General features: G+C 47.2%; 1 protein-coding gene across 1 annotated transcript; it reads left to right on the forward strand.

Moving 5' to 3' along the window:
* The first annotated feature begins 5,690 nt into the window (after positions 1–5,690).
* LOC119350992 (E3 ubiquitin-protein ligase UPL4-like) lies at positions 5,691–11,554 on the forward strand. Its single transcript, XM_037618570.1, has 14 exons — positions 5,691–6,041; positions 6,295–6,504; positions 6,609–6,725; positions 6,820–6,978; positions 7,094–7,228; positions 7,323–7,451; positions 7,555–7,676; positions 7,792–9,910; positions 10,014–10,349; positions 10,438–10,518; positions 10,598–10,666; positions 10,848–10,976; positions 11,076–11,159; positions 11,269–11,554. The coding sequence occupies exons 1-14, from the start codon at positions 5,691–5,693 to the stop codon at positions 11,332–11,334; spliced, it is 4,107 nt and encodes a 1,368-aa protein (XP_037474467.1). The 3' UTR covers positions 11,335–11,554.
* The last annotated feature ends 932 nt before the right edge of the window (positions 11,555–12,486 follow it).

Raw genomic sequence — 12,486 nt, forward strand, 5'->3', positions numbered from 1 at the left:
TCGCTCCGCCAAAGACGCCCTCCCCGCCGCGCCAATACATCGGCGCCGCGGTTCGGCGATCCTCTCGCTCCCACAGTACGCTCTCGTAGACTGCCGTCCTCTAACTGCGCCGCCACCTCTGGCTATGTTCTTGTGGAGGCGCACGGCGGTCAGCGCCGCCACCGCTGGCGACGTTCGTGTGGAGACGCACGGCGGTCAGCTTCTCCCACGGTACGCGCATTCTAGACTGAGGCCCCGTTCATGTCGGTGTAGCGCTGAATGTTAGCTGATAGACGTTGTTAATCTCACTGTTTGCCAAAGTAGTTTACTGTCAATATGCTCTGCTTAAGAAGCTTCCTTGCCCTGTTCTGCACTCAATCTGCTTAGCTGAGATGGCATGCCAAGGCCGATTAGTTGCTAAAATATCCTGCCATATATTTATTGTGACGTAGATTGCCATGGTCTAGTAGCCAATCTGTTAGCTGAAATAGCTCTACACCGTTTTATACTCGATCTTTGTTACTGCGATGGCCTTCGATAGTTCGATGGTTGTGTGCTCGGCCTCATTGACTGCTAAAACAGTATGTCATAATTTGGCACTCAAATCTGTTTGTTGAATTAGCTTTACATATATTTCGTTACTTAGATCTGCTCGTCCAAATATCTTGCCATAGCTTTAGACATCGACCTAGGTATTTTTTTTTCTGGACTTCATAAAAAAACATATATGTTTTTCCTGTAATATCTAGTAGAAGAACTAATTTGTATGTCTAACAGATGGACAGGACTTGGATAACTTCTGCTCAAAGATTCTCCGCTACATATGTCGAGGGGGTTGAAAACTTCATGAACTTTATCAGAGCTGAGTACGGTGGTCCGAAATCAGATGTGCTCTGCCCGTGTAGCAGTTGTATGAATTCAGTTACAAGACCCCAGTCAACTGTGCAAAATCATCTACACTTGTATGGGATGTCGGTCACATATACTAGGTGGGTTCATCATGGTGAAGTTGTGAACGTCAATGTTATTGACTACGTGGAAGCAGCAGATCACTATCTTGATTTGCCTGATGCTCAGGTGGAAGAGGAGGAGGAGGTGGTGGCGGCGGAGCCAGTGAGTTTGACCAACATTGAAACAATGCTACGAAATGCTCGTGCATTCCGTGAACTTTCACCTGCAGAAGAAAAACGGTGGGCCCGCATGTTGGAACAATGCATCGTTGCTGTCACCCCAGGAAATAAGTTGTCAGTATTCTCAGCTATGGTCACCTTTCTTCAGGTGAAGACATCTGAGTGGATGACCAACAAATCATCTTATGCGATGTTGGCTGCTTTTCGCGAATCTTTCCCAGATGCGTCTGAGCTGCCACACACCTACAGTAAAATGAAGAATTTCCTTCGTGCAGTTGGAATTGGATATGATATGATCCATGTTTGTAAGAATAATTTTGTTCTGTTCCGGAAGGATTATGCCAACTTAAGTGAATGCCCGAAATGCAAATCATCAAGATGGAAAGATGGCGATGCTGTGAAGAGGATTCCTCATAATGTTCTAAGACATTTTCCAATTACACCAAGATTGCAGAGGTTGTTTCATGATGCTGAAATAAGAGAGGATGTACTGTGGCATTCTAGGAACCAGGAGTACAGAGATCAGAATGTAATGAGCCATCCATCTCATGGTAGTGAGTGGAAAAGCTTCAATGATAAACACAAAGAGTTTGTTGCTGACCCGAGAAACATTAGACTTGGCTTAGCTTCAGATGGATTTAACCCATATGGCCACCAGAGCGCCACATATAGCATGTGGCCAGTGCTTGTTAGCCCTTACAACATGCCTCCAAATGTCTGCACTGAAGAATCAAACTACATGATGGCCTTGCTCATCCCAGGTCCAAAAAGTCCTGGAAAGGATTTTGATTTGTTCATGGAGCCTCTTGTGGAGGAACTTCAACAACTATGGAAGGGTGTTCTCACTCGAGACCTATATAGCAGCCCACCAGCTGATTTCTTTCTGCGTGCTGTTATAATTTGGTGCGTCCATGATTATCCGGCTTTGGGCACTATGTCAGGGCGAACGACACATGGTTACAATGCATGTGTTCATTGTGACAGGAATCCGCTGTCATACGCAATACTTAGTAAGATCTGTTACATTGGACACCGCTGTTTCCTTGCCAAGGACAAGCCGCATCCTAGAAAATACCGAAGACATGTGTTCAATGCAAAGCATGAAAACCGTGATGCGCCAAAGAGGCTCACCGCCGATGAGTTGCAAGTGGAATTAGAGAAGGTCAGGCATATTACACCAGGAAACCATCCTGGTAATGGTAGCGGGAAAAGGAAGCGTGGCAGGGTAGAAGAGAGATTATTGTTTACCCGCAGATCCACTTTGTGGGACTTGGAGTATTGGAAAGATTTGGATCTAAGGCATAATATTGGTGTCTCCAAAGGTACTTGTTGGGTTGGCGTATTTCGAGATTAGGATTTGTCACTCCGATTGTCGGAGAGGTATTTCTGGGCCCACTCGGTAATGCACATCACTATGCACATCACTATAAGCCTTGCAAGCATTATAACTAATGAGTTAGTTGCGGAATGATGTATTACGGAACGAGTAAAGAGACTTGCCGGTAACGATATTGAACTAGGTATTGAGATACCGATGATCGAATCTCGGGCAAGTAACATACCGATGACAAAGGGAACAACGTATGTTGTTATGCTGTTTGATCTTTGACCGATAAAGATCTTCGTAGAATATGTAGGAGCCAACATGAGCATGCAGGTTCCGCTATTCATTATTGACCGGAGACGTGTCTCGGTCATGTCTACATTGTTCTTGAACCCGTAGGGTCCGCACGCTTAAAGTTCGGTGACGATCGGTATTATGAGTTTTAGTGTTTTGATGTACCGAAGGTAGTTCGGAGTCCCGGATGTGATCATGAACATGACGAGGAGTCTCGAAATGGTCGAGACGTAAAGATTGATATATTGGACGGCTATATTCGGACATCGGAAGTGTTCTGGATGGTTTCGGAGAAAACCGGAGTGCCGGAAGGGTTACCGGAACCCCCGAGGAAGTATTGGGCCTTAGTGGGCCTGAGGGGAGAGAGAGGGCAGTAGCCCAGGAGGTGGCGCGCCCCCTCCCACGAGGAGTCCAAATTGGACTAGGGAAGGGGGGCGCGGCCCCTCTTTCCCTCTCCCTCTCTTTCCTTCCCCCTTCCCTCTCCCTCCTCTCCTTGGGGCGCACCAAGGCTGGCCGGCCTCCCCCCTTGCTCCTTTATATACGGGGGCGGGGGGGCACCCAAAGACATACAAGTTGATTGTTCGAAGCCGTGTGCGGTGCCCCCTCCACCATAATCCACCTCGATCATATCGTAGCGATGCTTAGGCGAAGCCCTGCGTCAATAGCATCATCATCACCGTCACCACGCCGCCGTGCTGATGAAACTCTCCTATAAAGCTTTGCTACATCGGGGCTCGCGGGACGTCATCGAGTTGAACGTGTGCAGAACTCGGAGGTGTCGTGTGTTCGGTACTTGAATTGGTCAGATCGTGACGACGTACGACTACATCAACCGCGTTGTGCTAACGCTTCCGCTTTCGGTCTAGGAGGGTACGTGGACACACTCTCCCCTCTCGTTGCTATGCATCACCATGATCCTGTGGATGCGTAGGAATTTTTTTGAAATTACTACGTTCCCCAACAGAATTAACATGGGGGCAGAAATTAGGAAGATTAAAAGGGGTCTTATGGGTGAATATGATGTTTTAGATATTAAAGCTAAAAATATTGAGCTTTCTCCAGTCATCAGCATCTTGTTGCTAGAGGTAGGGGCAGCGTGACTCTCATGCCGCCAGAGGAAGTAGTGGCATCGTCAAGTTGCTCTAGTCGTCAGTGTCTTGCTCCTGGTCCTGTAGGAGCTGGGAGATGGGGATATGCATAGGGCACTGGTGATTGAGCTCTTGGGGAAGACAAGGGAAAGATCTAGAGGGCGGGCAGCTCAGATGGGGCTAGCTCTGGCCGCCGGAGGCAAGCAAGGTGGCAGCGGCGGGTGAATCGGGAGCATGGCGGCGTTGGGCAAGTGCCCAAACCCCTATCGAGTGGGGAGGCGTGTTGTGCGGGAGAGGCTACTGAACGGGGAGGCCTGATTTTGTCGTTTCTAGCGACAGGGTCCGGGCTAATTTATTGCTAGATCCCTGATAATTCACTTGTCAAAGTGTTAAATCGGCCAAACAATTAATAGCGAAGACAAGGCATAATAACCGGCCACCCAATGAGTAGCAATAAACTGAGCGATTAATCCTTGAGTCGATCGATCTTTTGAACATTGCAAGAAACTACTCCCTTCGTTCCGAATTACTTGTCTTGGATTTGTCTAAATACGGGTGTATCTTTTTTTTTCTTTTTTTTTGCGGAAAAACTTTCAATCTATTCATCTTCAATCATGGCAGTACAACGAATACCAGAAATAAAAATTACAACCAGAATCATAAACCACCTAGCGACGACTACAAGCACCGAAGCGAGCCGAAGGCGCGCCGCCGTCATCGCCCCTCCATCGCCGGAGCCGGGCACAACTTGTTGTAGTAGACAGTCGGGAAGTCGTCGTGCTAAGGCCCCATAGGACCAGCACCCCAGAACAGTAACCGCCGCCGATGAAAAATAACGTAGATCGGAAGGATCCAAACCGAAGGCACACGAACGTAGACGAACAACAACGAGATCCGAGCAAATCCACCAAAGATAGATCTGCCGGAGACACACCTCCACACGCCCACCAACGATGCTAGACGCACCGCCGGAACGGGGGCTAGGCGGGGAGACCTTTATTCCATCTTCAGGGAGCCGCCACCGTCTCGCCTTCCTGAGTAGGACACAAACCCTAACAAGATTAAAAAAAACGACTAAAAACGGAGCCCTCCCGCCGGCCCTTGCCAGGATCCACCGCGTCTCCATGGCCCTAGGGCCACCGAAGACGAGGCGGACCTGCGCCGGCGCCGGCGAGAGGCACGAACCCTAACTTTCTTTCTTGGAGAAGGAGGAGGACGGGTCAACTGCATCCAGTTAGTTGTTCATCAGAAGAAAAACTAGATACCTTCGTATCTAGACAAATCTAAGACAAGTAATTCGGAACGGAGGAAGTACAAAGTATAACTTGCTACTAATAATAAAACTAAGAATTACAACAAAATCTCTCATATACATCTTCTTCATGGTAACGATTTTAGGAAGATGAAGTTCTTCCAAGCCATCAAGAAAAACATTGCAATTGGACCAGACTCCGTCACTTGTACACCTCCAAGAGCTTGATTAACTTATTGTTCTTCTTACAAGTGAATTTAAAGATGACAGGAGCTTTGATTAACTTGTGGCCACACGGCACAGAAAATAGCGCGAGATTTGATCGATGCGTCTACAACTCTAACATGCATCGCACGTACAGTACGTGCTGCTGCATGCTGAGCCTACTCGGACCGAGGCGGGAGTCCACCGACTCCTAACCGAGCTGGCGGGCCGACCCCGCAACCAGCTGGGCCCCCTGGGTATATCCGTGACGCCCACGCCGCCACGCATAAAATTCCTACTAGGCCTCCCTCGCCCCCGCAGCAGCAGCGCCGATCGAAACCCTCCGCAGAACCCGACCTCGCCAAACCTCTCTCGCTGCCGCAGGCCGGCGGCGAGTCAGTCACGCACGCGCACGACCGATGGCGGAGATCCTCCTCTACGTGCAGGCGGCGCTGACCGACGAGGCCGCTTGCGCGGACGCGCACGCGGCGGCGCTGGCCACGCTCTGCGACACGCTCGCGCTCACCGACCCGGACGTGCTCCTCGGCATCGTCGACGTCGCCTACTTCGCGGCCCGCCTCCCCGGCTTCCTCGCCGCCGCCGCCCCCGGCGCCGTCGACCAGGGCGACCTGCCCGTCTTCGCCGCGCGGGCCATCGCCGAGGCCGTCGACATCCTGCCGCAGTGGGCCCCCACCTTCGCCCAGCACGGCGCCGTCGAGGCGCTCCGCGACCGCCTCCTCGCCGCCGACAACATCGAGCTCGCCGAGGAGGTACGTGCGTCCCGCGCGCGCCGGCAGCTCACTGATTATTAATTACCGACGACGATGATCTTAAACCGCTGGCTTAAACCCTACATCGAATCATAGATTTCCTTAACTGGCACCATTGTTCTAATTAAATCCAATTTTGACGTGCGGCGCACGGATAGATCGACGTTCTTGTTCACTTATTACATGGCTAGCAAATCAAAAATTTACTACTAGTATCACAAAATTTACTGTAATTAATGTTCTACTGCAAAAGAAAATAATCGGAACATATGCGGCATTTATTTGTTTATTATCTGGTCGTGGGATTATTACTGCTACTCACTCCGGCTGGCTTCTTCTGTCTCGGCGGCAGTGCCTCCGAGCTCTGGACAAGATATCCGAGGAATGCCCGGACCAGTGCCTCCGCCTCGGCGTCGCCGCCGCCGCGCTGCACTTGTTCGACTTCTTATCAGCCAGCAAACAGGTCAGCCTCCCTTACCGCAAATCTTCGTGGCTTGTGCCGCCCCTGTTGGAAAAGAAATACCCGCCGTGCCTCTGCTCACCACCTGTTTGCGGGAATGCCGACAGAAAGTGGCGCTCAAGATCGTCGCCGAGCTCGTCCAGGAATGCGACGACGCGGACGTGCCCAAGGCCATGGAGGCCGCGCCGGCGCTCTGCAACCTCCTGCAGTCCGCCGACAACTCGGTACTCGGCTTGTTACCTGTGACCTGTCACTCTTTTGTCTCCCTGATTTTAGAAGCAGCTGTTCTGATGTATGATCGGTCTCTGTGGATGCCAGATACTGGAGTCGGCGCTCTCTTGCCTGGGAATGCTCGCTGCCGATGCTCGCGGCAAGGCCGAGCACATGGACAGGCTCTGCGAGTCCAAGGTGATCGACACGGCCATGGGGCTGCTGGACAAGGACGGCTGGAAGACCCTCGGCGACGACACTTTACCTGTATGTGCCATGATCAGTCTCCTCAGTCACCACCAGCTTTGCATTTTGTTTTACCACCGTTCTTGTCACATCTTTCGCGAGCGAGGACTCATTGATGAATCGGCGTGTGTGGCAGGGCATCCTTGGGCTGCTCAAACACATTGCCTCCGCCTCAGAGAAGGCTGTGAACTCCCTTTTCGACCTTGGTGTCTGCGATTTGCTCAAGCAGATGATTACTTACTACAGTCGCTCGCACAGTGGCAGCGATAAGGTACTATACTTGTCCTCGTTGTATTTCCTGGGTGTGCCGGATTTTGTTGCCATGCAAATCCATATCATTGACACTACTGATTTCCAAACATCAGTTGGAGATGCTTGTGGAATTCATCTACCAGCTTATGCGGCCTCTTGGAGCATCTGGGCAGGAGAATGCCACCACAGAGCAAAATGCACACATTGACCAGCTTGCTAGCATTGTGACCCTTATAACACAGGTACCAGTCCCTTGACAATTTGACATAAATTTCAGTATCCTAAGGAAAGGAACTGGCACTAGAACTGTCCCTTTACATACATATTTCTGCACTCCAAACGTAGGTTGCGAAATGTGGTGCGCTATCATCGGTTTGCTACAGGTGCATTGTTGTCATCGGCAACATTGTTGAGTTAAGCACACCTACTTTCCTGGTGGAGTTGCAGAAGACTGCAAATCTCTCAAGGTAAATTTTTGCCACAATTGTCGTCTTTGAAAAGATTTTGGATAAGTCTGAAACATGACATTTATTGTATTTCAATCTCGCATGTTGGTCATGCTTTTTTTTATTCTTGTATCAGCTTTCTTACTTGTCTGTTGGCCCGGAAGAACCGCCATATCGTGTTCCAAACGCTCGAAGTTTCAAAGACCCTCCTGAAAAAGCACCATCAGTTTTTCTTCGAGAGTTTTACCAAGGAGGGTGTAAAGCATGCAATTGAGACCATACAAGCACAAGAAAAAAATAGAAACTCCAGTCAGAAGTTGAAAAAGAAAAACAATACGCAAGAATGGTGTTTGTGCTTTGAATTGGACTTGGATTCTTCCTCGACAGATGGATGCAAGATTGAGAACAATGCTATCTTGAATCTAGCAGAAGAGATCAAGAAAAGCTTTGTTGTGGTGAAAGCAAATAACAAATCTCCACATAGGTTTGGATGTGTTCTTAAATTTGTTAAAGATTTTTTTGCTAGGCTGAATCGGCATGCCTTGACAGTCCCCACCCAGGATCTGGATCTCTGCAAAGAGTTGTCTGATATTTCGAGGAAATTTTTATCAGATGAACTTCCAAGTACCTCTACTTTTACGTTTGCAAAGAGCGGATCAACCAAGTATTTAGTAGATTATCTCTCCAATGGGGCATATTTGAAGTCAAACCTCAATAATTGCCAGGACTTAGCAGAGCAGCTTAAGGAAGTGCAACATCGATTGCAGAAGTTCACCCATTTGGCTCTTAAGGTGTCCAATGGAAGCTCCGTGAAGCCCCTTGAGATTTTGGTGGATAAGCTGCTAGATGCTCTGCACATGTCTTACGACAGTTTTCCTGTAATACTATCTGATCATGGACAGCGTACCCGTGAGAGCACGATGATTCCTCTGAGGCATTCAACAACCCAGGAATCAGAATTACTGGATATAAAATTTGTAAAGGCGCGCAGGGAGAAGGAATTGCGCAGTTATGGTGGTGTTCTCCCAGTTAGTCTTTCTTCAAAGCCAGGTGACATTGAAGCAGTCCTTTGGCCTGAGGTTTCCAAAGGGAATGCGCAGGGATCCTCAAGATTGATGTTCTCTTACAAAGGCACAAAACTCCAGCCATCTGCAACAATTTTTGAGTCACTTGTGCGTTTAATGAATGCAGGACAATCTGATATTATGATTGACTCGTCTTTTTGGGATGAAGAGCACAGAATATCATATAACAGAAACAAATGTGAGAACGTCTCTTCTCCGAGTTCCTGTAATACTCAGCTATTCGCCATGCAGGAAAAACTTGAACAGTCATTGGTAAAGGACCCATTTTTCTCTACTCTATTCCATGGGAGGCTTCCTGGTGATGTGGATGAATCTGATCCATCCTACAACTTGTTATTAACGCTGAAAGTTCTTGAAGGGCTTAATCGTTTTTCATATCAGCTGTCAATGGATCAGCAGATATGCAAATTTGCTGAAGGCTACCTCCGGAGTTTGGATGACCTTAAGGTGACAATCTCTCCGATTCCACAGCATCAGTTCATGAGTAGCCTTCTGACAAATAAGCTGGAGATGCAAATGCAAGAGGGCTTGTTTGAGGATGGGCTGGTACCCTCGTGGTGTGTCTATCTGGTGGAAACTTGCCCCTTCTTATTGTCCTTCAGTGCACGGTGGAAGTACTTTTGCCTGACAGTGCATCGCTCATTCATGGGAGATGAGGCAAGTGCTCCGGATGGTTCAAGTACTCCAGATGAGGCAAGTGCTTCACCAGACGAGGAAGAGGAAAGTGATGCTCCAAATGAGGCAAGTAAAAAGATGAAGAAGCACAAAGTAACACGAGATAACATACTTGAAAGTGCTGCCTCTATGATGATCAAACATGGGTCAAGCACCAAAACCATTGAGGTGGTATTTCAAGGAGAGGTTGGGACTGGGCGAGGCCCAACCTTTGAATTTTACAGTACTGTTAGTCATGAACTTCAGAGGCTCGGGATTGGGATGTGGAGAGGCGATAATGCTAGAAAAGCAGGAGAAAATGGATTCGTTCGTTCTGGCTTTGGGCTGTTTCCACAGCCATGGTCCTCAGTAGGCACTTCAACACGGGGGATCGAATTGTCTGACGTAGTAAAAAAGTTCAAGCTTCTTGGACATGTTGTAGCCAGAGCCCTTCTTGATGGAAGGATCCTGGACATCCCGCTCTCAAAAGCATTCTACAAGATCATGCTTGGCCAGGTACTTCCTTCAGCAATCATCGAATAACTGTTTATCCATTCCCTCTTCTTTGCTCAATTGCATCTCCTATATGTTCTTATCATGGATCTTTTTTTGATTTTAGGAGCTAGATATCTACGACATTCCATCATTTGATCCTGAGCTGGGCAAAACGGTAATGGAGTTTCAAGCACTAGTTAAAAGGAAGAAGTTCTTGGAGAAATCTTCAGAGAAGACATCCAATCCCAGCGCAGATTTGTCATATAAAAATGTGAGACTGGAAGATTTGTGCCTGGACTTTACTCTTCCTGGAAATTCTGAATATGAGCTTGTTCCTGGAGGCTCAGACAAGATGGTGACCCTAGACAATCTGGAGGAGTATGTAAATTTGATAGTTGATGCGACCTTGAAGGGTGGGATTGCGAAACAGGTCGAGGCTTTCAAGTCTGCAGTCAACGAGGTCAGTTTTCTGTTGAATAATTAGATCAAATATATTTTATCTTCTTTTCTGAAGTGGACAAGTACTGACCTGTTTTGACAACTTGCAGGTCTTTGCTCTGAAGACCCTTAGATTGTTCGACGAGGAAGAGATGGAGCGCATACTTTGTGGTGAACAAGATTCTTGGGCTGTAAGCACCCCATTGTTTCTTATCTTCATTGCTACAAAGTGTTTTTGCTTAATGGTTTGACTTGGTATGCTTCTTGCAGTCAAGCAAACTTGAAGATCACATCGAATTCGAGCATGGCTACGATGCTAGCAGTCCACCAATAAAAAGTGTAAGTAGAACGTAGACACAAGCTTCTCAAATACTACCTCTGTACCAAAATATAAGGCGTTTTTGCTGTTCAATTTGAACTGCAAAAACGTCTTATATTTTTATAGGGGGGGAGTATTTGTCTTCTGAACAGCTAATAATATAGAACTGAAATGCTAATACTCAATAATCCATTGGTGCAGTTCCTGGAGATCTTGCGGGAGTTTGAAAGAGAGGACCAGCGGGCATTCCTCCAATTCACCACTGGTGCTCCTCAGCTCCCACTTGGTGGCCTAGCTTCGCTCGATCCAAAGCTCACCGTCGTGCGAAAGGTTCGCAATTCTGTTTCTCATAAGAAACTATACTCTAATATGGCAAAAGTCTGAGGTTCCGATGAAACTGTTCTGAACGACATTCATTATGTTCAACAGCAATGTGATGGCAACGTCGACAACGAGTTGCCAAGCGTCAACACTTGCCGGCACTTCATCAAGCTTCCTCCTTACTCCTCGAAGGTACCATGAAAAGAGACCCACCCATGCATACATAGTTATTAATACTTCATTCTACAAGCATGCAAAGCCGGGAAGATTTCTCACCCTCTGTGTTTCTGGATCATCGCAGGAGATCATGAAAGCAAAACTCAAATACGCTCTGGCCGAGGGTTTAGGCTCCTTCCACTTGTCATGACAAGGGTCAGAAGGGGTAGGAGCAATGTACATACTAGATAGGGTAGAGCATTGTTTTCTCTTCTTCTGATCTGTTGATGTTTCTGGCTGGGGATCGGTCGCGCTGAATGTGCAACTCCAATTTTCTCCCCTCCAGTTAGATCAATGTTGTACAGCCCACTTTGATTCTTTCGAGTCAATGTATGTAACGTGATATCTTGACACCTCCAAGTTGAGAATGTATTGATGCTGTTCGGTTGCAAATGATTACTTCTTGCTGAATTGATTAATCCTGCAGCAACAGCCCTACACTTGTTCGTTACATTGTTACTCCCTCCGTAAAGAAATATAAGAGCGCGAAGAGCAGCATCTTATGATGTTCATGACCAATCGGATCTTGACGTGCTATGATTGTTACTGTATCCATATCGAAGAGATGCCCTAATCAAATGCCTAGTGGCATGATCAAAGCAATGATCGTAAGCTATGTCTGACACTACATGGAATCGGGCGCCGTGTGAAATGTAGCTCTTCTATTTCTGTACAGAGTTAGCAAATTGGAGATGCAAAAACTGCCCATCAGGCCTCCTTGGCTTGTGAAATTTGCGATGAACTGAATATGAAACATACAATTCAGGTTTGTAATGTCACATTTGTTTAAAAGTAAAGAGTATGCAAATTACCAAACTTCATGACAAGTCTGCATACACATGGACTGCTATAATCATTTCAGATGGGAAACTGGACGCGGCATGAACACACAAATCAAAGCAACTTTCTGCTGCACATTTTGTAGCTCGAACAATTCCAAAATCAAAACTATAGATAGATACATACTCCACATAACATAACTGACTGGTTCCTGAACTTTTTCCTGCTACAGGCTATCATGTAGCAGTACTTAAAAACTTGCTTGCATGATTTGAACATGTAAACTCTTTAATTGCATAGCAAGTCTTTTTTTCTGTGTGGGGACAAGTCTATAGACATGGACTGGTAAAATCATTTCCAAAATGAAAATTGAGCACATCATTCATGGTCTTTAACCAGCTTTGCAATGCAGATAATACAGCACCAATCAAGGGGACACGTCAGAATGAATCCAAAATCCAGATATATAGATAGATAAAAAGCATCATCAATTTAGATGTCTTTGCACCTAAAAGATAAAACT

Source organism: Triticum dicoccoides, chromosome 1A (assembly GCF_002162155.2).
Source record: "Triticum dicoccoides isolate Atlit2015 ecotype Zavitan chromosome 1A, WEW_v2.0, whole genome shotgun sequence".
NCBI classification, from domain to species: domain Eukaryota; kingdom Viridiplantae; phylum Streptophyta; class Magnoliopsida; order Poales; family Poaceae; genus Triticum; species Triticum dicoccoides.

Coding starts and splice junctions, on each gene's coding strand:
- LOC119350992 (XM_037618570.1), top strand. CDS start 5,691: ATGGCGGAGATCCTCCTCTACGTGCAGGCGGCGCTGACCGACGAGGCC. Junction 6,505..6,608: donor TCTTATCAGCCAGCAAACAG/GTCAGCCTCCCT, acceptor GAATGCCGACAG/AAAGTGGCGCTCAAGATCGT. Junction 6,979..7,093: donor TCGGCGACGACACTTTACCT/GTATGTGCCATG, acceptor CGTGTGTGGCAG/GGCATCCTTGGGCTGCTCAA.